Below are 25,061 nucleotides of genomic sequence, written 5' to 3'. Positions count from 1 at the left end.
TTTGTCTAGTAGGGGTAAATAAGAAAAATAGCAGAAATAGTTTTTAAAATCTGTAATCGTTAATTCCGATTTTGATGTCACACCCACAAATATCTGGAAGTTTCTGCCAGCTTATGTTTCAGACAGGAGCTACCTTTCCTATATCCCTCCACGCCTGTTCCCAGTAGCTCCCGCCCCCTGCCCCCCCACCCCCCAGGGCCATGGACCCCAGGAGCTCTGCATTCCTATAAGCATAGTACAGGCAGCTGAGTTGTTCCCAGATGCCTCAGTGTCCCAAGGATGCAGCAGCAGCAGCAGCAGCTCAGTCTGAAACTATTTCATGTTATTTTTAGATTTTTATCACTGTCCACTTAACAAATATGGATGAAAGAGAGGGTAATTCATTTTGAATCCACTCCCTTTAACTGTATGAATTCTGAGATTAAAGTTAATATCACCAAACATAACAATAAAAATGAATTAGCATGTTAATATGCCTCTCCATGTCCTAATGCAACAGTGTTTGGATTTTGTTTTTTGTCAGAGTTCTTATTCATGTTTTCCTCATGTGGGCCTTGGGAACAGATTAGGGAAATAAATCAATTAAGTAAAATACACACACTTAGCATCCTATGACTATGAAAAACAAATGAGAAGACAGTTATGTCCCCCAAAAGATGAAGATAAAATTATTTCTAAGGCCTCATTTAATTCTCACTAGCTCACCCCAGTTGTTAACAAATCACAAATAAAATATGCCAGGAACTAACAGAACCGTAAGTTTCACCATGGCAGAAATCAATATTTAGATTTAAAAAAAAAAAAAAAAACACTAAGCGTTTGGGGAATAAATGTTTACTTGAAATAATGTTTATTTGATTCTCTAGGAGAAGCTATATAAATCTTGTTCCTCACTCATATCTGCGTTTCATGTCCTTCCTATTGTTCACTTTTCCGAGACAAAAGTGGATAACTGCAAAATAGTCCCAAAATTAAACTGACTTTTATAAGTTTAGTTTGAAAAGTTGAAATTATTTTTGTTAGTTTGTTTTTTACTAAGTTGTTTTATTCAAATCCCCTCCTTCCCCCGCCCCCCAGGCTTTAATACATTGGTTAGGTAACTGATACTGGGCATTCTAGAGCAGAAAGGAAATTTTCCAAGTTCCAAAGGAAGTGTAATATGTAGTATGAGGAAGGTCGTATTATGAAGTTGTTTGAGCTAAAGATTAAGTGAAAATAATAATGATAATAATAATAGTAATAATAATAAGCCTGATTCCAAAAAAGCAATTCTCTGTCTTCTCTGAAAATCTGAGAAGAAGACCTGGTAACTGGGATACCATAAGATTTTCAAAACTTTATTCCTAGGCCGTCTTAGGTAGGTTTACACTTGCATATTAATGACAGAGACAATTCACTTCATGGCAAAGTCCTTCTGAACTCACTTGGGTGAACTTGGAAATAGAAAGGAAACTCAAGGTCAAGAGCAGAACGAGGTGTCAAATTGGCATCTAAATAACACCTAGAAGCCCCTTGGGATATATTCTACAGTTATATCAGGAAGAGGAAAATAATTAAAAGAAGCCACACAGGCCCTCTGTGGTGGCACAGCAGGTTAAAACACAGCACTAAGAAGCTAAAGCCACTTCAGCATGAGTTTGATCCCTGCCCAGGATCCACATGGCGTAGCAGACCTCTCCTGACCCGCTGGCTCTCCCCTCAGCAGTGTACTTTGTCAATCGGCCTGTTCTGCTTTCACCTCTTTCTCTGGTGAAGCCTCTCACTGCACCTGCACCTCTGGCCTGAACCCCAGCTCTAGATGCAGAAATCAAGAAATGTGAAGAAAAAAAAAAAAAAGAAGTCATGCAGTGCTGAAAAGAGTTTGCAATTCTTTGGCTAGAAGAACAGATACCAAAACAGCAAATACACTGCTTAATGCCTTTTAAGGTTCACAGTCCATGTCCACCTAGAGTTGTCAGACTTCCACTTAGTCACTGCTCGTAAGTACTTAAATATTGGTTAAGTCTCTTTAAGAATTGGGTCTGACATTTATAGGTCAATTCTTCCTTTCTAAGGAAAGGATAAAAAATAACAGTAATTTTTGCAGCCTGGTGTTAGTTCTAGTTTTTAAAATATGAAAATACTTTTAGTTAAACTATGTTGATTTATGCATTTCTGGCACAACTATATGGGCCAATTAACTGAGAGCATCTTCTCATGGTCATTCCACAAAGCACTCTGATTTTCTCTAAAAACACTTACTTCTGATAAGTTCATCGTCTGAAGAATGTCCCCAAATGGGCTGGTCTTGCATCTCTCCACATGTAAAGCTGTTACTGGCAGCAGGAGTTAGCTTCTCCTCAGCATCTTCTTTAGCACATTTCTCTAAATAATGACAATAAGATATTATCAAATGTTACATATTTTTCTATTTTTTCATTTCACAATTTATTTTCTCTAACATTAACTGTCATAAGTTAATCAGTACCGTATTGGCTACTGTATATTTGATGGACTCAAATGATATTTGTCATGTGTCAAGCATTCAAGAGACATGTTTACACAAGAATAATCCGTTAAAGTTATTGTGATCATCCTAATACAGAAAATGACTGGCCATACACAGAAATGTGGAAAGGTACACCAATGATGAAAAGTCCACACTCGAAGAGGACAGGGGAGGCTGGGAAGCATCAAAGAGAAGAGACCCCAATATGTGGGAAAGATAAGAGAGGCTCAAATGACTGAGAAAAGAGTAAGTACAGAAAGTCAGTAGAAGAGTTCTCTGTAGAAACTTGGGAAAACAGTCAAGAATTATGCTATAAAGGGAGGGTGTTTAGAGTAAGAGATTTATATATGAGTTTATGGGTTCTCAGTGGGGAAGCCAAGACATCAGGAAAAGTAATGTCTTACTGGGGACATAACTCAAACAAAAAGCAAACTGTAACACAAGGTAAAATGTGTGTCGTAAGAAGTCCAGAGCACTGAAGCGGTTCGAAGGAAGAAAAAGAAACTCATCTGGATTCGGAGGTGAGGAAAGGCACTGTAGAAAAATGTGCATTTGGTGGTATTTAAAAAATCAGCAGGAATTCTAAAAGTAGACATGGGTGAAAGGCTGTTTCCCCGGGAAAAGCAGATGATTGAGCAAAATTCCAATTCTCTGGACTGTGAAGTGCATTAAGGGAGACAACAGAAGATATGAATTTAAAGGTCTGATTAGGGACACAGTATGAATATTTGGATGCCATGGTGAGAAGTAAGACAGGTCAAAATAGCCATGGTGGTTTATGAATTCCCAAAGCAGAGCTATGCATTAGAAAGATTAAGAAATGCATGCACGACAATGGTTCCCCACTTTGACTGCACTTTTAACTCACTTTGGGGCTTTTTTTTTTTTTAAAGATTTATTTATTTATTCATACAGAACTGGGGTACAGGCCAGAGGCTCAGGGGCGGTGAGAGGCTTCACCAGAGACAGAGTGGGGAGCAGAACAGGCAGATCGACAAAGTACACTGCTGAGGGGAGCAGCGGGCGGGTCAGGAGAGGTCTGGCTCGCCATGTGATCTCCTCCGGGGCAGGCGGCAGGCGGGAATCGAACTCATACGGAAGTGGCTTCAGATTCTCAGTGCTGTGCTTTAACCCGCTGCGCCACCAGGGAGGGCCCACTTTGGGGCTTTTTAAGAGCCAGAATCCCTGACCCCACCACCAAAGATTCTATTTCAGTTTGGGAAAGCATCATAAGTGATGCTATTGCATTTGCATCATTGTGAATCATTAAAGTATTGATGTACCAAAAAGGAAGAAAACAGAAAGGATGAATTCAGGATCAAACATTTGAATTTACAAGTCACAAATAAAGGTATAGCTAGAAGCACTCATTTCCTAAACTCAATAGCTAAAACTTTCCAATAATAACTCACCAAAAGAGTACATTAAAAGTCTGTACCATTAGAAAGGACTTAGAGAAGGAACAGAAGTTGGATGAGATCAAGCCATGGAAGCAAGGAAAGGAAAGAGATTAAAACAGAAGTTGTTAGTCAACTATGTTAACATTTCCAGTGGAAGGGAAAAACTTGTGCACATGCAAAAAGTTCTCATGTACCATGGGGATTTCACAATTGAAAAGTTCTGCTATGAAACACATTTCAACACATGAAAATAAATGGACACCAACTTAGGACTAAGTCCAAAGGCTAAGCACTCAAAAAAAAAAAGATCTTCAGTACTGAGTATTTTTAGATAGCAAAAGTTAGCAGTAAAATATAGATTAGAAGCTTGTAAACCAAAATGTTGTGAATTATATAACCTTTAAAAGATGTTTATTTCGGCCCTCCCTGGTGGCGCAGCGGGTTAAAGCACAGCACTGAGAATCTGAGGCCACTTCCGCATGAGTTCGATTCCCGCCTGCCGCCTGCCCGGGAGGAGACCACATGGCGCGGCAGACCTCTCCTGACCCGCCTGCTGCTTCCCTCAGCAGTGTACTTTGTTGATCTGCCTGTTCTGCTCCCCACTCTGTCTCTGGTGAAGCCTCTCACCTCCCCTGAGCCTCTGGCCTGTACCCCAGTTCTGTATGCACAAATAAATAAATCTTAAAAAAAAAAAAAAAAAAAGATGTTTATTTCAGTGTGCAAGGATTTTTTAGGTTAATATATTCCCATTTGTTTATTTTTGCTTTTGTATAAGATTGATTTATTTATGCATACACAACCGGGGTGCAGGTCAGAGGTGCAGGGGCGGTGAAAGGATTCACTAGAGATAGAGTGGGGAACAGAACAGGCAGGTCAACGAAGTACATTGCTGAGGGGAGCAGCGGGCGGGTCAGGGAAGGTCTGCCACACCATATGGGTCACCTCCAGGGCCAGGGATCGAACTCACACTGAAGCGGCTGCATCCTCACCCGTTGTGCCACCAGGGAGGGCCTGATTTATATAACTTTTATTCATTATCATCATACAGCAAGCACAATCTTCCTGAGATGTGTTTGTATCAATTAAAATCTTGCCCTTTTAAACTCCAGAAATCTTTCCCCTGCTATAGTAAACGCCACGCCTGTCTCAGATCATTAACAGAAGAGGCTGTTCGACAAACTCACCAGCACACATGAACTCTCATTAGTAGAGTCCAACAGTTGCTGCTACTGTTATGTAGCTGCCTGCCGCCAGGTGTCATGCTAGTAGGCTTGATTCAATTAGTAACTTTAATTGAAGCTGAATTAAATTAATTATATAATTTTGAGCTGTTCAAGTTTAATTCCATTAAAATTAATTCATGAAACCAGGGCATTATGAAGCATTGCTGACTAAAAGAAAATAGGTATGAATAAAGCCTCTAGACTCACTTGACTCCCATTTGAATCATGTCCAATATTTCAAGTGCTAAACAAAGACCCTCTCAACTTTCCATTCAATAAATGAAAATGTCATGTGGTCCATATACACACTGATTTAGTAGGGATCCACTACTAGGAGGAAAATAAAGTTCTTTCTGTTTGAATATTTAAGGAACAGTTTCCCACATGTTTTTTTGTTTGTTACTTCTCAGTGAAATTCTAGAATTAGATGATAATCAAAGTCCTTCTCAAGTTAAAAAGCAAAACAATCTCATTACTTTAAGAAAATAATAAATTAAATGTACTACTATTAAATCAGAGTCTTCAGTTTATCCAACTTTGCCTCCTTTGAAAATTCAATGTCTTGGCTCAGAAACTAGTCTCAGATTTTTTTTTTTTTAGATTCAAAAGCACCCAACCCAGGCAAGGCTCAAAATGGTTCAAAGCGTAAAATTTAAATCAACTTTTGCCAATTCTCTCCCGTTGTAAAACAAACCACTGGACTGTTCCCTGACTTTTTAATGTACGCATATTATTTTATTATAATTTCTTGCATATGTAATGAAAGTCAAAATGGTCCACAGTTACATTTATAAAACTGAAGAAAGGCACTGAGATAGAGTGAGAGTTTATTGAAAGACAGCTGGTCACCAATATATACAACCACAGAGCCAACCACACTGCAAAATTCCAAGGTTAGGTCAGCCACTACTCATTCCGATGACAAAACACAGCCTCCCTGGTAGCACAAGGGTTAAAGTCACTATGGCATAAGTTTGGTCCCAAACCAGGGAATGAGGATACATGGCACATCAAACTTTTCCTGTCTCACCTGCTGCTCCCCTCTGGTGACTCCTTTCACCAATTTCCCCACATCTCTGGCCTCCACCCCAGTTCTTATATGCATCAATAAATAAAAATAAATCTTTTTTTAAAAGGTGACATATTAGTAGTCTTCAATAGCATATTTTTGTTATCACTGTACATTTGCAGTGTCACTTCTACATTGTAGAAGTAGAAGCCACAGTCTGGTTTAACCAATTCCATTCTAGGCTTATGGAGATTTGTAGTTGCCATTCAACCAGTATGTAGGCCTGAAAGATATATGCCAAAGACAATCAGGTGATATCAATGGTGCATAAAATCAAGTTGTACCTTCCTACAAGATTTCTATACATCCAATAAACACTCTTCCCCAACTCAGCATTTCTCTCTTTAAAAAGGGCCTCCAGCATAACGAAGCTGCTCTTCTTACCCAACAGTTCTTTACCACAGAGCTCATTAAACAGAAAGATGCAAGCTCACAACCTCAACGATCCCAATCCAGGTGGTGTGGGGAGAAGAGATACATCAGCATTGTGAATGGTCACATGTCAGGCATCCTGTTCCTCTGTACTGCACAACCTCGAGAAACCTTGGGAAAGCCTGTCAGATATCGAGCTGCAGATCTTGCCTCTCATCACCTTATCACAAAATACCTAATAATCAGGAAATACAATTTTATCTAATCTCTCACTCACAGAAAGGTTATTTAGTTCTCTCTCCATGTCAGAGTAAGTAGAAAACAAAGCCTGAATTAAATATGATGCTAATCAGGCCCTCCCTGGTGGCACAGCGGGTTAAAGCACAGCACTGAGAATCTAAAGCTGCTTCCGCATGAGTTCAATTCCTGCCTGCCCCGGAGGTGACCACATGGTGTGGCAGACCTCTCCTGACCCGCCCGCTGCTCCCCTCAGCAGTGTACTTCGTCGATCTGCCTGTTCTGCTCCCCACTCTGTCTCTGGTGAAGCCTCTCACCGCCCCTGAGCCTCTGGCCTGTACCCCAGTTCTGTATGCACAAATAAATAAATCTTTAAAAAAAAAATGACACTAATCAGTCCTACTCACAGTTGAATATATAACAAATATATTTCATTAGTAGACATTAAATTAGAAATTGAAGACACTTTAACAAGTAGTACTAAAGGAAAGGATGTTCATGGACCACTGGCATCCACTTCCAAAGCATAGCTCCTGAGCATTTTGGCACACTGACTCTGAACACAGACATGCAGAAGAATCACTGGCTATGGGAAAGAAAAAAAGCAGGGCCTGGTAACAAATCTTCTAGATGGGGAGACCAAACATACACTCAAAACAATAGAGCAACTGCAAAAGAGAATGCAATTGAATTGAATAGGGTCATAACTCTAGGCCCAGTGCTAAGCAACTGTCTCTGTGATTGGAACTCACCTCCCTCACAGGCAAAAGAGGACTTTTATAGCTCTGAAGTTCTAGAAGCCTGACTCTGTACAAAGGCTACACAACAGAAAGTTTACACAGAGAAAATCATAGATAATCCTTGGAAGGCAATGGATGTTTGTTAATTCTCAAAGAAAGTGACTAGCATGAGTGAAACAAAAGAATGGGGAAAAGAGTATTCAATACAATCAACTTAAGTGTATATTATATCCCACTCATCTGTGAATATCTATCTTACTCTTCATTTTTACAATTTTTCTCTAAAGAAGGGCATAATGATAAGCAATCTCTTTCTAACTTGAATATTCCTACTGAAGGAAAATGAGAATAAATTAGGGAAACAATTTCCATTTAAGTAAAAATTCTGTAATATTCTTATCTAGCTGGTCATTACCAAAATTTACAACTTTGAGAGTTTCACTTATCTCAGGAAGTTGTGGGAAAAAAATAACTGTATAATTATTAAGAAGAGAAAAAAAATCTTAGACCATTCATTAAAAATAAGTAAATTGGAATATAATACATGTAAAATATTATGCCATATAACAGCCACCCAACTAGTAGTATGTGGTTGTTAAATATTTTTGGTTGAAAGAATAAATTAATGAACATTTGCAATTATACCAATAGCAACTTTCAAAAGTCATTAATATATATCTGATTTTCAGAACCATCCATGATCTAGTAATAAAGAAAACATTAACTCAACTTTACTGACGAGAATACAGTCAGTCTCTGTTGGAAATAGGATGATAAAACACAGAAATAGAAAAGATCTTGCAGACGAGCTAATTTCACATCCAACCCAGTACAGGAAACCCCAGTGCAATATCTAACCTTCCCCCCAAACCCCCAATAAACAGAGGCTCACAAGGAAGCATGGTCTCTCCTTGGTTAGTTGGGTTCATTAGTAAGCTATTCTGTATTTTGTACATAAACCTGCTATAAAATAATTTAGAACTAGTCTCAGTTCTGACCATTAAAGGTAGAAATAGTAAGCCTAAACTTTTCTGTTAACAGTTGAAACTACTGAAGAGGAATATGCTATCAGTTTGTAGTCAAGCAAATCTATTATCTCAAAAGTTGAATGCTTTCAGCAAATAAAAATAATGGAAGAATCTAATAATGTTCTATAATAATGAGATGTCAAAGTTAGTAATAAACTTTTAAACCTACAAAGTTTTTGGTTTTCCAAGAAATAGGGAAAATACTGTCATCTACAATTCCAGGTACTTGAATCCCTCCTGATGGACCGATTAAAAAGCTCTCGTAGTGTCTCTGTGACACATATACTTTGCCTGAACTAGAACTTCCACTGATGAGAGTACAAGACAAACACTTAACAGCACAGGATTTTAAATTGGGGGCTTGAGACCAACACTAGTGCTGTGTCCGAGGCAAGTTAATTCATCTTTGCTGGCTGCTTCATCTTTAAAATGGGAACATGGGGATCACATCTGCAAGCAGTGTCTGGTATAGAACAAGGGCTAGATTACACTTGGAATTATTATTACATTAAGTGCTACTAGAACATTCACCTTTTAAAAAACCTGGAGTAAGTTGGAGGGAAGCTCCTGACACAGTATCTAGTCAGGAATTCCTATGTGAAAACCATGCAAGAAACTGTTTCCAGATGAAATATAAAGAGTATGATTGCTTCCTGAAAAGATGTATGTTATTTCTTCCCTTTTGAACAATGAAAATCATATGAAAATGTTTTCTTTTTGATTCAAATTTATGGTCTAAATGAAATAAATAGATCTGACTCCACATTCTGCATCTATGGATTAAAATTAGATCTTTTAGGTTACTGTATTTTTCCATTACTTTGTTTTAATCATTCTTAAAATGGACTCTTAGAAACAACCTCAAATATCCAGCTGAATTAGGCAGAAGTACATGTTAATGCATAAACCAAACAAGTACACCTCTACTTGTTACCCATACTTTATTTGCTGACTTCACAAAAGACTAATATAGATCACCTGGCAAAGTTTTTAAGCCTCATAAAACTTAATCAGTGTAAAATACATTTATTTTTAATAAAATAGAATGTAAGTGTCTAAAATGCTTCTTTGTGCTTAAACCATGGGGATTTTCATTAGTTCTTACATTTCAACTAAGTTTTGATATTCTAAAACAGATCATTCATACTCTCCATTTACACACACACACACACAACATATCATTTTACTGCAATTGTATGTGAACTATATTCCCACTTCCTTTATCTATAATCAAAACCACTTTAAATAATTTCATTTTTACTCTTCCTTTAATTCAAATACCAGCATTTGAGTTAAATGGGTATGTGTATGTCAGTTTCTGAAATCTCAAGTGAACTAACACAAAACTCTCTGGGAAAAGTAAAAAATCTCGATCTGTACTTCTAAGAGTCTCAGAGCAATGTAGAAATCTACAAAAATCTACAAATACTTCCCAAATGTAACCTTTAAAAAACTGAAGATAAGGCAGCCTTCTAGAAGACCTGAGGCTCAGAAATTTTACTTCTTCACTGATCCAAAAAACAAAAACAAAAACACCCCTCTAGTCTAATAACCTTTAAAAATATTGCAAAACCTATCTGCTTTGCCTGAGGTTCTTAAATGAATTAAAATTTCATTGTACAAAACAATATTAAGATAATCAAAGTGTTTTTAACACAGGAATGAACATACACACATAATTTTTAGTTTTGTTTAAAAAAAAGGAAGTAATTATATAATCAATCACAGGTAAATGTTGAATGAACAGAATGCTTATGTAAACATAATTTATTCTGGTTATTGTTATCAATATTTGTGGGGGAACTAAGACAGGTAGGCAAAATCTAAACTGCATTCTTTCAACAGGCTTCTTATACTTTTACAGGCTTATGGTGTGTTAAGATTCAGAAGAAAAAAAATTGCAGCCAGTTTACAGTTCAGAGTGAGTACAGTTATACACAACAAAATGAACAATTACAAAATTACATGAATAAGCAATTAATATGCATAGGTAAACAGGTAGATATGACACGCAGCAACAGTCCAAATATTAATAGGGAGAGGAGGAGAAAACGGCACTTAACATTTTAAAAAGTTGGCCAGGGGTGGTGCAATGGGTTAAAGCACAACACTATGAAGCTATCAGCCGCCATTGCAGCACAAGTTTGATCCCCAACCAAGGGGGAGACCCACATGATATGACAAACCTCTCCTGTCCTGCTCACTGGTCTCCTCAGCAGAGTATTTCAGTACATTACCTGTTCTGCTCCCTACTCTGTCTCTGATGAATCCCCTCACCCCTGTACCTGTGGCCTGTACCCCAGTTCTTTATATATAAATAAATCAATCTTTAAAAAAATAATAAAAAGTTGAGGCTGGGTTAGGGTGGGGCGAGGGGAGGTTTGAAGACAACAAGTGATAGGAGAGACACTAGTCATCTCATCTCACAGTCTTTATCTCCTGGGATATTCAGATCCACAGTTCTTTATCTTAAGGTGTCAGTATCAGGATGACTGACCATGAGGCATTGTAAACTAAAGACTCCTCAAATATAGGTTTCATTGTGTTCTTTCAACTAACAAGTACACTCATACTAAAGCCAAATATTCATAGGTTCAAGGAATTTGGGAGTTAGACAGTTTCTTAAGAGACTCTTAGCTCAACCTGGTAATATGAATTCAGATGAAGATATTCAAATTCTTACATCCCCAGGAACAGGCCAAGGACAGTAGGCAGGAATACTCCCAATGACAGAAAACTGTCTGAGAAATAGTTTCTTCAGTTTGGAACTGGTTTAATAATTCAGAAACATTCCTCTCAATGGCTATAATGCATTCCTTATAATTTTCACTGATTCACATTTTGCTCTTTGCAATCAGGCAAAGTCTAAACTTCCTTCCAAGTGATAGTCCTAATGTTAGAAAATATCTCATGTTCCCTATCTTCTCTGTGCTAAACACCCTCAATTCATTCAAAAATCTTCACCGCCTTTATATTTTATTCACTCTTACATGCACAATAGTCTTCTCAGTCTTATCTAGAAAGTTACCATGAAAGAATGTGTGTCACTGATTGCTGAAATCTAGACTCCCTATCTATAGCAGTTCCCTTAACAGTTGATTAACCCATTTATACAAAGGAATTGAGGACTCCACCACTCTCCCTTTGAAAAAGGATGATATGTAGCCATCTTTAGTCTACTAGCATGATTGCTGTTACAAGTGCCAGAATTTTAAAAACTTTTCTATTGCCTCAGCTAATCTGAGTTATTTTTTCAAGAAACTTACTTTCCCAAGTTCTTTGCTTAAGGGAGGAATTTTTAGTGGACACTACAAAAGGAAAGTCAGTGGAAATCAAAAGTGAATCAAATGGGCCTCTTTCATCTGAAAGATCAACCCAAAGTTATAATCTAGGTTTTTTTTTTTTTTGATTGGTTTTTAAAAAATCAATTCTGTATTTTAAAAAAATCAGTTCCATATGATGTTGCAGGCCATGGGGATAAGGGGTCCCACCAGAGACAGAGTGAGTGGGAAACAGAACAGGCAGATATACTGAAACACACTGCTGAAGGGAGCATCAGGCAGGTCAGAAGAGGTCTCTGCTGCGCCTTGTAGGTTGGCTCCCTGGCCAGGGATTGAACCTGTCCTGCAGTGGCTGCCGACAGCCTCATAGTACTGTGCTTTATTAACCTTCTTAAACCACCTCCCTGCTGTTGCACCACCAGAGAGAGCCCAATTTGGGTCCCTGAAGTAAGCACATAAAAGAGGACAGAGAAGAGAATTTCAAAATAGTGGTAAAGGTATAAATAAAATAATGTCAGAGAATTAGAAATGCATTAAAAATGATTTCTTGGACTTTAGAATGATGAATATGGATTAGAAGTCAGGAAATGTATCTGTTCTGGGAAATCTACTAAAGGTCAAAGCCAGGAGCCTACTATATAATTTTCTAACCCAGCCTCTTGCCTTCTGGACCATTTTCCTTGGTCTCCTTTAAGATCACCAACCCATTCTGGCTCCAATCTGCTTCTCATTAGCTACAATACTTTCAGTCACCTCTAGGAGTGTGTCTGTCGATCTATTACACTGTTACAGGGCACCCCAATGTGAACTGGATGGCCTGTCTGTGGGTCTTCACCCACACGTAAGATTTAATTGTACTATGGACACACACACAAGGGTTCAATAATGGATTTATTTTCAAGGAGAAAGGTAAAGAACAACCCAGGGAAAGAAGGAGAGAAATACAAGTTAAACTAGGATGTTCTACCAGTTCTGCTGACTTAGAACTGCAATAGCACACTGAAAACTGATCAAGAGCCAAACGACCAGCCATGAACCACCAGCCAAGAGACCCCCAGAGTCCACATGTCCAGTTTTATCCTAACATGGCTGCTCAGCTCTGCCCTCACATCCCAGCATTCCAGCATGTTTGGTATTGATGGGATTTATAGTTACAGTATCTGGAGTGGGGGAGGAGTCCATGAAACTTCAACCCTTTACAATACTAGCCCTGTCCTAACTTAAGAGATTTTAAGTTTCCATTCTACATGGACTATCTTTAGCAACTCAAATTTATCCTTTTCTAAAATTTTTCACCATTTTTCTTCTGTCCTTCCTATTTTTCCCTCTACGGTCTGGTCTGTGTCGGTCACTGGTATTCATCACTGATGATTCAGAACCATCTTTCAGTTCTTCATTTCCCCTTACTTCCCTTACTCCAAGATAATCAGATCTCGCTAGTTTAAACTTCCCAGTTTGTCTTAAATCTACATTCTTCAACACCAGTTATCAGTACCTCTGATCTTTTCTCCTCCAATCAGAAACACTCTGCTAACACACTAGATTCATTACATATATTGATGTAAACCTTATTTTAACACCACACATATTTTAATGTGGTAAATTCCTACATTGTTCATGCTCCATCATTTCGTCTTTCAGTGAGAAATAAACACTAAATCCCCCCAAAAAATATTCTAAGGATCCTACATGTTGTTTAGGTGATGGGAAAAATAGGGGCAAAGTATTTCTACATGCCTAAGAGGCCCAAAATGTCAGGATGCATCCACCATGTAAAATGTACAAGGACCACAGCCCAAAGTAGAGAAACTGCAGAGGAGGGCGGTTCTTTGCCCTTTGCCACCTGCCAACTGTTCAACCACAAGATGCCTTATTTTTAGTGTTCAACTCTGAGTGATCTTAAGCATAAACACTGCAGACTGTGTACTCTTCAGCTGGCGTCATTAGCAGCCCAACCGAGACAAAATTGACTCCTTTCTGCCTTCCTCAGTTTCTCTCTAAATCTGTAAGCTCCAGAGCTGTATTCATCAACTAGCAAGTGGACATCCACTAATCTATCACATGGTTCCTGTTATCACCATGAATTGATATTTTGACATGAGATTCCAATTTAATTCGGCACAATATTACATTCCAATTTCTTGCTCACCTTATTTACAAATTCCTTGTGAGCAAAACTAAATAGTACATGTTTAATCTTCGCAGGACTTTGTGTTCCAGAGGCACCCAGAAAATATTTTGTTGACAAGGTCCTCCTTCTAGTGCCTTGATAATGAAATCTATAACCTAGCATGAAAATTAATTTCAGAGTTTATTCCTGAAACTACTGAAAAAGCAGGCATAAAAGCACATGCATATGAATCATCTTACTTCAGATCATGTGGGTTGGAATCAGAAAATGGAAGTGGACTCGAAGTAGAAACCACAAAGGAAATTCATGTTAAAATAACTCCTCTCATAGTTCCTACTTAGTGAACTGTGATTAGAACTAGAATCTATAAAATGTAACTTGATTTTGAAAGCTTAAAGTTAAAAGCTTTCCTTCTTCAGGAGATGGATGGTAATACAAGAATAAGCTGAAATGTTTAAGTAACTTTGGTAAGTGCTAATGACAACAGAGGGAGGAGGAGGAAGATGGAAAGAGACCGAGACACTAAGACAAAAGGGGGGAAAGAGAGAGGCACCCCAAACAGTGATAAGAAATAAGCACCAGACTGAGAAGACAGCAGACAGGCCTGTAGCATTTTTAATCTGTTCCGGTGAATTACCAAGGTTAAACTCTCCAAACATCTACATCTAGCCAGAACAGAAGCAGTTCTTCCTTAATAAAAATTGAATAAAGTCTTAGAATTATAAACATAAAATCACATGTCCTGCCTTTACATAGTAAATTGCATTATCTCAGAAAGACAATTTGGTTGAATTGTTTCCCTCTTTGTCGTTGTAATTTTCCACTTGGAAATAGCATGCCTTGATTGTGTCAATTTACGTTTCCTTATTTCCCCCAAATCTTTTATTATGATAACACTAATACAGTAATTGCACACCATTATTGCCCCTTTCCATGAAATCACCTCAACAAGATCCAGGAAATAAATTTAAAAGAAACAGGAAAGTCCCTTCACACACCCCAAAATTCCAGTTTTTCCAGGAGTCCTGCAAAGGTCACTCAATCATATATATTAAATTTTTGTATGTGAATTGACCAAGCAGGGCCAACAAGGAGGATTCCTGCAGGCCAGAAATCTTAGCCTGCCAACTGTGCTTCTGGTCTCTCTGGCTCCCTTTCCAGTCTGGAACATGAGATAAGTTAGTACAACACTTATTCCTTGTGAACCCTCACTGCTTCCATTCTACCATCCAACCCCTACGCTAGTCCCAAAAAAATCTTATTTTTTAAGATTTATTTACTTATGCATACATAACTGGGGTACAGGCCAGAGGTGCAGGGGATGAGAGGATTCACCAGAGACAGAGTGGGGAGCAGAATAGGCAGAATGACAAAGTACACTGCTGAGGGGAGCAATGGGTGAGACAGGAGAGTTCTGCTGCACCATGTGGGTCAAACTCACAGTGAAGCAGCTGAGTCTAGCTTGCACTGTGTATCCTAACCTGGTGTACCACAAGGGAGGGCCCAAAATCTATTCTATTGCCTCTATTCCCATGTTCCAGCACAGAGGGGCAGAGCATGTCAAGAAAGGCAATCAACCGTGCTGACTGTGTCCACTAAAAATTCATGCCATTCATTCTTAGTTAAGCCCTTTGTCTGTGTTTTTGTTTGCCCTAGGTTGATTCCCTCTTCACTTTTCCAAATCTTTTCCACACATTTCAAATTTCTTAATTCATCCTAAACTCCAGCCTTATTCTCCGTAAATATTACCATCTATTTGCTAAGCTGTCGGCCTTCCATAATTTTTCATGTATTTCTCCTAGATTCTCACCCATCCTTTTTTTCCCATACCCATGGTCATTGGCAAACATTCCCAATTTTCCTAAGACTGGGCTCTTCATCCCATTCCTTCCCAGAATTTCATTCCATCATTACCAACACACAGTGCACCATGACCCCACCTTAGGGCCTTGCATCATCAATCTTTCTATCCCCTGCCTCTCTTCCCATTAATAAGTGGTGAGCATGTTAAAATCCCCCCCTCCAAAAAATCTCCCACACCCTTGTATCTCTCTTAAACTCTACTCATTTTCCAACATATCCAAATACCCAAAATGTCTTTCACCAATTGACATGATCTTATTCGTGTATCCTTGTCCTTCTCCTCCCTACAGTACACCCATTTCCCTCCAAATCTGAAACTCACTCCTCCCTCCCTCCCATCACCCATCAGCTACTTCAGATGAATTCCTAGTCTAAGCATGACACCATGCCCTGAGCCGCAAATTCATTTTTTTCTGCTGCCTACTGGCAATTGGCTGGAGATAATTCCCCTGAAATCAACACAATCAAAAGAAGACTTAATAGCTCCTTCTATGGTTCCACTCAGGAAACCAATAAAGCAAATGTACAGATCACCTTAAATTTCTCCCTTTCCAGTATTTTCTACATGAAATATTTTGCTCAAATATAGCTATCCAACAAAATGTAATACTGTACTTTGTTTTAAGAAATTCAAGATGAGCAAGTAAAACATCAGTGACTTCAGGAGACTCTCGGAATTAGGAAGAGCTCTATTATAAATTTTGCTAATTTTTGGACAATTTTCTCAATTCCACTCCCACCAGTGTTATGGTGGGGCAACTGACCTTTTCTCAGGCCACTGTAATAGCATTCTGGATAATTACTGCCTTCACTCTTGTCCCCACCTCCAAAATCACTCTTTGAATTGCCACCAGATTTATTTTTCCTAAAATCATGAATTTGATCATGTTCTTCTCCTCCTCAATAAACATCAGTGGCTCACCATTCCTCATAGAGAGGATGTTAAAAATTCTCAACAGGAAAATAAGAGTCCTCTTCAAAACTTTAGCCTGTCTCTACAATTTACCTCATTTTCTTCTCCCGACAGTCGGAGAAAAGTTTTAGTTACCTACTTGATATCCTGTAACTTTTCTCCAAAGCTTATTTTCTCTCAGCTGTGATGATGGTTTTGGTTCAATTCTAAGTCAAAGTTCTCCCTGAGGCTTTTCCAAATGGTCCAGCTCTCTTATAGAGGCTTTCTTCCCCACATTCTGCCATCCCACTTTCTCCATGCCTTTATTATCGTGCTAACCTAGCCAGGCACTTTGTATTAAAGGTACGTGCAACTGTGTTTGCCCATCCTGCAAGCCCCAGATTTCACTTACCAATCTTTTTCTCTGTACCTGTCATATAGCAGTGTTCAACATATATGTGTAGGACTGAGCACTTATGTAGCATATGTGTAAGGAAAATGTAAAGAGAAATCAAAACCATGGTAGATACTAAAATCAGTAATAAAATCACAGCTGATAAAAGTGCCCTGAATTACAAACACAAAAATGAATACTTTCCTTATTTCCATCCTTTCCCTAATGCCAAAAATGTTCCTTTTCAATACCATTTACTGCCCTGAATCATAATTGTTCTGACATTTATCTCACAAATATATACTTTAAGGATCTACATTGAGGTCAGCAATAGCACCTGCCTGATCAGGATTTTCCCCCGTCATCTGCTTGCACATGCCTATTATCAGCTCACCTAGTTCAAAAGTGCTTTCCCTGAGAACTTTGTTCAAGTTTTCAGTTTAAACAGTTCAATTTCTCTACTTTCATAAATTTATAGACTTATCTTCCTTAACTACACTTTCTTCCTCTCTTCCCTCTTAGTTTTCCTTTTTCCCCCCACTTACATCCTTCCCTTACTCCTTTGACTGTTTTTCTTAGCAAAGGGAAAACAAATATATCTACTTAGTAACCCGCATTTCTGTAACTAAACCTGCAAAGTGAACATTGGCTCCTTTAGACATATAAAAGAACTATGCCTATAAATTCTAAGGTGCTTGAAAATACGCCCAATTCTTGGTTTTCTGATCAAACCTATTCTTTCTCAAATACCCATCTTCAAAAAAATATTTAAACCAGTTTCTATTCAATGTGATTTTTTGATTGGTTACTTATATTTGGCTGCATAAAGCTGTGTTCTCTACAATGTATTATTACAACTATATTAAATTCCAACAAAATTTTGAGGTTATGGCGCTAAGTGTAATTTATCATTCTGAATCTACGTATAATCCAGACTCTAAAACTTCAATTTATAGATGAACACAATTCATGTACAAGTTAGTGCCGTCTTTCCTTTTTATTCCATAATGCTACAATATCAAAGAAAGGTACAGACATAGCACAAGAATAGCTACTGAGGTATTAAAAAATTAAAATATTTACTTGTTTTCATCCCATTCTCTTTAATTTCTGTTTTCATATTTCTTTCACAATATATCTGTATATCAGTATACAATATATTTGCATATCAATACATACAGTTTTGAAAAGAAATTCTTTTGGATGAATACTCAATCCTATTTTTTATTAATTGAGACATGTAATAAAAATTTTGGAATTCACTAATAGAGAGTATCTGTGCAATGATTTAAGTTTGAGACTTGAAAAACAAGATTTTTAAAATCACTTTACTAAGAAAAAAACTTTAAATATTAATATAACATATCATTTTTAGATAAATGTCTCAAACAGCAATTCTCAACTAGCATTAAGGAATACTTGGACTTTGTTGAAAATGTAGATTCTTGAGTTTGCACTCAGAGAGTCTGACTCAAAGTCCAAGATGGAGTCATGAATGCCAGTGGCCCTGACAGATTAGAATAACAAAGCTTCTCTATCTCAACACTACTGATCATCTGGGCCTAAAAAGTCACTGATGGGGAAGGGGGGGCGGCTTTCCTTTCCTATGCATTGGAAGATGTCCACCATTACCCATGACCTCTACCAGCAGGTGCTGGGGCACATTCCCTCCCCGTTAGACCACCAGACTGTCTCCAGACACTGTGCAGTATCTCCTGGTGGGCAGAAGCATCCCCAGATGAGGGTTGAGAATAAGAGATAGCAATAGTCCGAAGATAACACACTTTAAGAAATACCATACTAATCAAAGGATAAAGTAATGTGATAAAAGTAAAAGAATATGAGTATTAGAGTCATACATTCCATAAAATGGAATAAACAAGCTTCCCATAGAGGAATTCTGATTAGCCATTATAAACTCCTGACAACTCAGCTAAGCTTCTAAGTCAAAGCTCTTCTTATGTAATTTAAACTTGAAGATTTTCTCCCTAGCTTCTATTTTAAATTATTTTTAATTAACTTCACTGGCATTTTGCATCCTGCTATGAAAAGTCAGCCTAATAGTCTCAGAGGACTCTCCCCAGAGAAAAGAGTGCATTAAATCACACATTATCACATTAAAGTATATTCCAGCACTCACAGTCCAACAGACTAACTCTTAGCAAATGCAGAGGGGTGGGGGTGGTGGGGAGGTGTAGGGAGGGAGAACAGGCTCAAGTGATTCACAATATCCAAAGCCTATTATCTTCGATTCATCCATCTGTATGAAAAAGTGGTATTGATTTCCTACTTCAACCACACTTATCACAATGACATATATTTTATAATTTGTGTACCCTGACTTCCGCTCACTGTGTATGAGACCTTGTGTATGTCACTTAAATTCTTCTGATGTCCTATCTAAAAATTAAGTTGTACTTAATTATCTAAAATTCTCTTTAATTACACCTAGCGAATTTGCGAATGAAGCATTTCATTGAAAGATTCTTTCTACTATACGGATTCTAGTAACTATTGCAACAGAAAGGAAATGCCTACATTGTTAGTGTTGTTTGCTAATACAATAATTTAAGATACTTAATGCAAAAAAGGAAAGAAAGAAAATGACAGGTGAAGAATTATTGTATAAAAGATCTATTTTCTCTTAATAACTGAGGCCCAAGTTGACCCTCACCTAGCAAGACACTTACATAGGAATACATGAAAAGGCAAATTAAATCAATCTTTCACAAGTTAATCATAACCAGGGAAAGTTTTAAATCATACACTTGCCTTCTGTTTTCTATAATGCAAACTAGCTGTTTAGAGGTTATTTTCAGCTCACAGGTGTGGTTGTTTTGTTTGGCCTGGACAAAAAAATCATACTAGATAGCTGCCAACTTTCAAGAACAGAAAAATGATATGCAAAAATTCATATTTCCAGTCTATCTTGACATACTGGAAGGTATTAAAGGAGCTGAAACTGAAAAAGTACTGCCTGCTGCCTTGAGCTCTCTGTGATCTGCAATCCCCACTGCTCCCTGCCTGCTACCACTTGTTTTGGTTCCCTCTCTTGGTTCCTTTATAAGCCCAGTGCTTATGAGCTCATGTTCCTGCTCCCTGGCAGTTTTCAAAATACATACAAATGCCATTTCAATGCCTTCAAAACAATAGCATATAGCTTACAGAATCACAGCAAAACGGCAAAAGTTTTAAAGAGACAGCTCTGTATTCAATAAGGAAAACCTCGTAACACTGAATGCTGATTAGAATGGGCTATTCTACAGGTTTCTAACCAACCTCCTGAAGAACCTAGAAGGGACACTAAGTTTGATGGAGAGTTAAGATTAGAGACTCCTTTAAATTATTTTCCAATTTAAGGTTTGATGCCTTTGGTTCACAGTATAGACAGCCACACAACACTATTTTAATATATAAAATACTTAAATCAGGTTTCAATTAATTAAGAAGTCACATTCTATCAGAGAATTATCAAATTACTGTATTCTGGAAATATGATAAAGAATCCAGGGGCAGAAGGAAACAATAAAAGAACTTGAGGAAGAGCTTACAAGAACAGAGATAGCAGTTTCTTCACACTACCTTAATTTATGAAATGAACTTAACCATTGGAAGCTTTTTCCCTCCCCACTCCAAAAGAAAGTTGTTTTTTTTTTTTTAATACAGCTTGCAGAGTCTATTTGAAATAAAATTTTAACAAGATTTTAAGGCTTTAAAAACTCAAACTCATTTACAATTAAAGTGATGTCTATTTAAAGGATATTTTGAATTAAAATTGAACTAATAAGGGGCTCTCCCTGGTGGTACAACAGGTTAAAGTACCAATTATGAAGCTATCCAAAGCCACTGCAGCACGAGTTCAATCTCTGACCAAGGAGGTGACCCACATGGCGTGGCAGACTGCTGCTCCCCTCAGCAGTGTACTTCATCAGTCTGCCTGTTCTGCTCCCCACTCTGTCTCTGGTGAAGCCTCTCACCACTCCCGCACCTCTGGCCTGTACCCCAGTTCTGTAAGCATAAATAAATCAATCTTTAAAAAAAGAAAAAAAAATTGAGTAAGAAAGCAACATGAAACTAATATTGCTAAGGCTAAGTCAATTTTCAGTAAAATATAACTGAAAAATAAGAGTTTCCATTACCACACTAATAATGGATATCCTGGATGCAGCTACTCTGTACTCCAGACCTTTCTAGAGGCCCTGCTTCCTAAAATAAGGTCACATGGGGCCTTATATCCTAGCATCACACGAGTGCTCAAAGGCTATGAGTGCTTCTACACAAAGTTTAAAAATGCATAGTATTGAAGTTGAATTTTGTAAAATTCAACTACTTGTAAATCAATTGCTTTTCCTATGTGTGATGTCAATCTTTAAACGTAAGCACTGCTTAAGGATAGTGCTCAGCTCTAGTGACTGAAACAGCACATCACTGGGTCCACAGGCATGCCTAAGGACAGGGACAGGGTGCTGGGCATAATGGAGAGCAGAACAAGGGCTGCTTCTGGGGAAACATGCTTATCGTTCTAGTTCTGATTTTCTGTGTTAAAAAAAAAAATGACACACTGTTTAAAAGTAAAATGCGATGATAAACATAATTAATTGAACAGCCCTGAATGCCAGAACAATTTAATTTAGTCATGGAAGTTATCTGCTTTGAAACTTGGTTCAGACTGTGGGTTCAGCCTTATTTTCCACAGTCTTAAAAAAAAATCTCAAAAGCCTACTACATTGTTAAGGGGGAAGGGAAAGAGAAGGCATGAGATATGCTTAAAATTAAGACTATAAGGTAGGTTTATGAGTCCTGGAAAAATACTTAATGACATATCAGTGTCAGAACTTTAAAATAGGAACCGTCCTATGGCATTAGAGGAAAATGTATCAGATCAAGGTCATGGTTCCACCATCAATGAAAACTCGAAAAAAATGTTACCTTCAAGAGAAGAAAGGTATTGTCTGGCTTGTTTATAAGCTTGTTATGGAAGTTTCCCAGAATTAAAGAGTACTGACTTTATAGACTACATGTTTACACGTTGGAAGAACACAAAGAAACTAATTCATGCTTGGAAGGGGTTTCTTTCAAAGCATATTTGTTTCAAAACAGAAGTTGTTGAAAGTATACGCATGAACCATTTCTAAAACTAGTGGTCACAGAAACTTGGATTATCAACCTAACTGCAAAGTACACAAGAAACAGAGAGACAAACTGAGTGCGGGCTTGTTCAGAAAGCAGGAACAACACTGGAGCTGATGAAGACCGAAGACGAGGAGAGTCACGTCTGAATATACACGTTTGGGCCTTAGGCTCCTAAAGCATATGCTTAAGAAATAATCCTGTCATCCTGTTTCTCGGCAGCCAAAGGAAGGGGGAGTGGAGAGACTAGAGGATACCGCCCTCTTATCCGGTTGTTGATCCACAGCAGGAATCCTGTAAAACTTGCTAGAGTAAAGCTAACTATGCAAAAGTTCACTCAACAACGTAGGAAAATCCATTCTCACTCACTCACTCACTTACTTTCCCGCCCCCACCAGAAAAAACGTGAAAGAAATTCTAAAATGCAACAACAAAAAAGCTTGCAGTACAAGCGTGCACTCACCCTGGGCCGGGGCGCGCGGCCAGCCGCCACCCTCCTCGGCCGCGCAGTGCGGCCCCGCCGGCCCAGCAGCTAGTGCTTCTCCCGCGCTGGACATGGGCCGCTCCTAGCCGCGCCGCCGCCTCGCTCGCTGCCCCGTGGGGCGAACGTGCTAAGGGCAGTTAGGTGTTGGGCTCTGGGAACTGACGGCTTCTGGTGGAAAAATTAAAAAAGTGTTTTTGGAGAAGAGCTTGGCACCCCTGCGGGACATTCCCTCCCCTTCCACGTCCCTCCCCCTAAACCCCACCCTGGTAAGTTTTGATTTGAAATCCGATGAAAACTGTTACCCTTGACTGCAGTGGAGTCCCTCAGGTCAGAAGAGGGCAGAAGGGAGGGGCAGCAGGGGTGACGGGAAAGGGGGTTAGATTTAGAAGTTACTGGAAAGGGCTCAAATCTTTCCTCCGCCCAAGAGCCCACCACCTACCTCCGCATGCCCCCACCACGCTCAAACCTCTTCCTCCTCCTCTTCCGCCCCGGGAAAGTTAGTAAGGCACTAGCAGCGGCGGCATCTCGCCCGCCTGGTGCCCTGACTGTGTCGGCCGCCCCGTGAGTCCCTCCCCGCCTCCCTCTGCTTCTGCCCAGACTCCCCGCAGCAGTGGCTAGAGCAGCTCCGCTGACTGAGCTCTCCGCCCCCTCTTTCCAGCCAGCTCCCTCCAAGGGGGCTGTAACTCCTCTTCCTCTCTTCTCCTGCCACTACTCCTACACTCCAGAAACACTTCTTCCTCTGTTGCTCCTTTTCATCATATCCGGGTGCAGAAGCCTTGAACTCTCAGGGGGCAGCCGCTGACTGAGGCTGCGGGCTGGCGGTGCGACTGGGCTCAGCAGAGTCCTCCCTTGGCCTTCACCCCCGCGTTGTCTGGGTCAGGAGGCCAAAGCTGGACCGGGCAGGCACCCTGCCCAGAGCCTTCGCTAGGGATTGGGGAAAAGGAGGGAGTTAACTGGTCAGGGCAGCCCTGGCATCCCACTGCCCAGAGAGTTCCCTCCTATCTCTCAACTGCTTCCTAGTCCTGCCCCAGTTGAACTGAGGCTCTGGGAAGTCCTTTAGGGTTGGACTGTGCTTAATGAAACACTACACACTGTCCCCGTGGAATGGAGAAAGTGTGGGTTTAAAACTTAAAGAGTGTTTAATATCTTAAACACTGACTCCCAAATTACCTTATTCCATCTTTCAGTCTGGGCTTATTTTGATCAAACAGGAGCCCAGAGAGGGGAAAACCAGTTGCAGTTTCATGAATCCACTGAAGGCATTTGACCTGACCTCAAAGTTGATGGTCTGGGGGTGTGACCCAAGGCTTCTGTGGCAGATAAACTTGTGGTTGTAAGTCAGCTCTCCTTTTATAAGTTCAATTTTCTGATTGCAGCTTAATCTGATGAATCAAGAAGAAAAAGTATACAATTTGTAGATATTAAGTACTCTGATAGTACATTCTGATAACTTTTTGTTTCATTGTGGATAAAATGCAAAATTCGTTTGTTAAAGCTGAGTAAATCTCTAGAATAAGACAGGAATCACAATGTTATCCAAATTGGAAAAAAAATGGACATGGCTATATTTTCTGGCAGGAGTATCAATAATATTCAAGAAAGTTCATTTTAAAACAACTAAAATAGGATCTAAATGAAAAAAATTCATTTCTTATCTTTGAAGAGTACATACAAACAACATTTATTAATCTGTAAAACAACCTCTTCAAGTTTCTAATAACAGTTATTCAGATCATCCTTCCCTGCCCCCCAAGAAAACTCACATTTTGTTTCCTGTGAGTTACAGCTAACAAAAGGCTTTTTTTAACTTAGAAATTTCAGAAATGGTGTTTTAACTCTCCTGTAAACATCTCTTGGTCCTGGGTTATTTGGAATCTGCTTAGTGGGAACAGATCAGTACTTAGGGTGATGTCATTACCGTTACCATTTAGGAAGAGAATAAACATTTAGGAGGCATCACTGTCTACCACAGCATAGCCTGTAATCAAAGGTATGCATAGAAAACAACTTCTCTGATTCTATTTTGTTCCTTTATTATCTCATTGTTCCTTTTTAAAATTCCCCTCCCTAGTAAGATATTAAGCAGTTTCAGCATTCTTCCAGATGTTCGAGTGATAAATTTTTGTTAAATTAATTTCACCCAGTACTTATTACACACACACAAGAAGGGGATTCAACAAACATTCCTTGAGTTAAACTCCAACATCTTACTTTAAATGGAAAAGGAATAAAATTCAATACAAAATATCAGGAGCAAATGAGTTTGTGTGGTACAGTCTCCAAGATGATCCAGTGCTGCATCTCACTCAATTGTGTGACTTTGCAAGTC

General features: G+C 38.9%; 1 protein-coding gene across 1 annotated transcript in view; it reads right to left on the bottom strand.

Annotated features, from left to right (window-relative positions):
• The window catches only part of MDFIC (MyoD family inhibitor domain containing), an 81,244-nt gene extending 57,765 nt beyond the window's left edge, over positions 1 to 23,479 (bottom strand). The window contains exons 1-3 of the mRNA XM_004676960.2: positions 23,172 to 23,479; positions 22,712 to 22,900; positions 2,242 to 2,364 (exon numbers count right to left, since the gene is read on the bottom strand). Of these exons, the coding sequence (XP_004677017.1) occupies positions 2,242 to 2,364; positions 22,712 to 22,805 (217 nt within the window). The 5' untranslated portion in view covers positions 22,806 to 22,900; positions 23,172 to 23,479. The remainder of the gene's footprint in view (positions 1 to 2,241; positions 2,365 to 22,711; positions 22,901 to 23,171) is intronic.
• Positions 23,480 to 25,061: the final 1,582 nt, after the last annotated feature.

The sequence above is a fragment of the Condylura cristata genome, unplaced genomic scaffold (assembly GCF_000260355.1).
Source record: "Condylura cristata isolate star-nosed mole 26May11 unplaced genomic scaffold, ConCri1.0 scaffold00005, whole genome shotgun sequence".
Taxonomy (NCBI): domain Eukaryota; kingdom Metazoa; phylum Chordata; class Mammalia; order Eulipotyphla; family Talpidae; genus Condylura; species Condylura cristata.
The sequence above is the reverse complement of the archived record's forward strand: the minus strand, read 5'-3'. Positions and strand labels throughout refer to the sequence as shown.